Source organism: Penaeus monodon, chromosome 35 (genome assembly GCF_015228065.2).
Source record: "Penaeus monodon isolate SGIC_2016 chromosome 35, NSTDA_Pmon_1, whole genome shotgun sequence".
NCBI classification, from domain to species: Eukaryota; Metazoa; Arthropoda; class Malacostraca; order Decapoda; family Penaeidae; genus Penaeus; species Penaeus monodon.
In genome coordinates this window covers 8459453-8462696 of record NC_051420.1, presented here as the reverse complement: position 1 = coordinate 8462696, position 3244 = coordinate 8459453, and the positions used below count along the sequence as shown (strand labels likewise).

Sequence of the window (3244 nt, the reverse complement as noted above, 5' to 3'; positions counted from 1 at the left end):
CACCAAACCAAAACCAAGTGTAATTACTATTTACATCTAGTTAATGTTATGATAATAATAAACAGAATTTTAAATTGAAAAAATACTGATAAATAAATAATATATATATATATATATATATATATATATATATATATATATATATATATATATATATATGTATATATACACACATCACTAAGATATACTGAACTAAATACCATGACAGTTTAATCCTTGTCTATTGTGAAAAAAAGAACAAAAAGCATGTTAAACTCGGTAAATATTAAAAGCTTTTTAAGGAACCAAACTAATCTTTCCCATTTCAACTTTTTTCTTTTAACTGAAGTAAAATCACAAACAGTTACCTACATGACAAGAGAACCATACTTTACAACGTGAGAACTGTAGCGAGAGACGGTCAATAAAAGCATATGAATAAATATTTGAGGATAGAAGCGAACTGAGAGTAATTTGAACTAAAAGTCTCGACGACACTTCAACTTACTTTTTCGTTAGTTTATAAATTCTACTTTGCATGTAATCTTAAAAATTCTATTTCTCTTGCTGCAAAATAATTTCCACTGATCATGCAGCAAAAGTGTATAAGATAAATTAGATACAATGACAATATTCATATTTAAAATAGGCAAAAAAAAAAAAAAAAAAAAAAAAAAAGGTAAGATTTTTCTCATTTTTTATGCATTTTTCATACTTCTAAAATACAAATTTTTTTATGAATTCATAGACAAATTTTGCCGGAAAATTTGGTCCACAGATAGGGTATCTCACAGTGGTGGATGAATTCTGCAATAACATCTATCGCAGTTTATCTTAATCCCATTATAATAATAATCTATACATAAGGGAGTTACTATATACATATATATCATTTTCTTCATATTCATGTTATTTTTCTTATATAACAGAGGTATTATAATGAAATCATACGTGTTGGTGAAAAAGAGTGCCTCAATTATATTTTTGTTAAATAACAAAAGCATTATAATCAAATTATATGTGTGGGTGAGAAAAGAGTGAATGTAAGAACATATGAGTGTACATACGTGACTCAGTGAGGGCTTGAGTGTAAAACTGAGTGAATGAGTGAGTGACTGAATGAGTGAATGAGTGTATGCATGATTAAGCACAAGTGACTGAGAGTGATGTAATCCTCTCATTATTCAATCATACCTCGTGACATTAAGCACGACTTGGGGTTCGACGATGCTTTATAATATATCTTCTTTGACTATATCATAAAGGAAAATTTATAGCATATTTAATAAAAAAAGAAAACAAATGGAAAGGAGAATATACTATTCGTGAGCAATAAAATCAATCCAGCAATTCTGAAATAAAATTTTCTGAACCCTTTTTATTTCTGAAATTTCTGATTTTGACAAAATGTGTATTAAATTTACAACCCTAACTTCAGGTATCAGAGGTTCTTAAATTGTAACTCTGTACTAATATCAGGTATTAGATTACACATACAAATCATAATTAAAATCAAACAAAAATCTTTGCAAATATAAGTCACCGAAAACTGGTATTAATGATACAACCAAAATACAGCCTATGAGTTCTCAACGTGAAACCAAACGTGTAATAAAATGCATGCTCACATTCACTCACGTGCACGTGTACATATGTAAACAGAGTCAAAATTAACAACTGACCACAATCCATAAAAAAATTCCTCATTAATTCATACAACAGCATCTCCTTTTGACTTACACAAACCATGTATACTTTAAAACCCAAGTGTATTCCTGAGGTAGGTTCTGCATTCCCTCAACAAACATTACAGTTGCTGTTGTTATTGCTCTGCTGGTTCCGTGATGCCGCCGAAGTTTCCTCTAAGCTAGCAGCAATAGCTCGGGCCAACTGTTCATCCTCAGTTTCCTGGGGACTAGTTCGAGATGGCTGTTGCTGCTGTGGTCGTGGTGCCTTACTGGCGTCCTGCACAGAGGCTGCCATCGCACGGGCTAAAGCTTCGTCCTCTGACTGTGTAATTGGGGAGGCGAGGGAGAGAGCAGGGCTTGTGAGTAACAATTCGAATATATGAATATAAAGAAAAAATGATAACAACGATGTAAATGGTAAAATTTGCAATCTATATCTTAAAAAAAAAAAATGTGTATGTATATATGTGTGTGTGTGTGTGTGTGTGAGTGTGAGTGTGAGTGTGAGTGTGAGTGTGAGCATGAGCATGAGCGTGAGCGTGAGCAAGTATATGTATATATATACCTATTTATATATATATATGTATATATGTGCATATACATTCATATACATTTATATACACATATATATATATGAATATATATGTGTATATATGTGTGTGTATGTATGTATGCATGTATGCATGTATGCATGTATGCATGTATGCATGTATGCATAAATGTATAAATGTATAAATGTATAAATGTATAAATGTATAAATGTATATGTATATGTATATGTATATGTATATGTATATGTATATGTATATGTATATGTATATGTATATGTAATGTATATGTATATAAATATATATAAGTATATGTAAATGTATATAAGTATATGTAAATGTATATATGTACATATCACATGAACATTTGTCTTAGTCATATATTATGCAGGAAATAAAATGTCATGTAGTTATTAGTACTCAGACACTTTGTCATCAAACAAATGTATGTCAGTAAGTTACTCTTTGCAAACTTTAAATGTGCATAGATATCTTCTATAATAATTCTTTTTATGATAACCATCACCATCCTCTATTTTCTCCCATTATATTTACTATTATACAACTCTGATAAAATGGAAAGACATGAAACAACTTAATACAAATAAAATAAAAATTAAAACTTATCTACAATGGAAAAAAATATATAAATAAATAAATAAATACATAAACACAAAGTCCTAAAGAGCCAAAGACCCTTACCATTCCGCCCTGGAGTGACGACAGGCTGGGTGGCGTTCGAACTGGCTGTCTTTGGTGCTGCTGCGAGTGCCCAGTTGGCCTGGGTCCGGCAGATGGGGGGGAAGGGGAGAAGTACCTCCTGATGCCTTGGGCGCTCGCGTCTGCCAGGCTACTGAGGCCACGAGAGACGCTGCCATTGCTCTGCCCTCTACTGGTGCTGCTGCGTGACATGGCGGCTTTACTGTGAGAGAAGACGGGAAAGAGTTAGTAAAATTAACGACCGGAACCAAGAATGGAAGATATATTACAAGTTATGTCAAAGGCTGATGAACAGGGGGAAAAAATAAT

General features: G+C 32.1%; 1 protein-coding gene across 1 annotated transcript in view; it reads right to left on the bottom strand.

Moving 5' to 3' along the window:
• Positions 1-872: 872 nt before the first annotated feature.
• Positions 873-3244, bottom strand: part of LOC119595035 (AN1-type zinc finger protein 2A-like) — a 7823-nt gene continuing 5451 nt past the window's right edge. Inside the window, exons 5-6 of the mRNA XM_037944166.1 lie at positions 2918-3137; positions 873-1989 (exon numbers count right to left, since the gene is read on the bottom strand). Coding sequence (XP_037800094.1) covers positions 1777-1989; positions 2918-3137 — 433 coding nt within the window. The 3' untranslated portion in view covers positions 873-1776. The remainder of the gene's footprint in view (positions 1990-2917; positions 3138-3244) is intronic.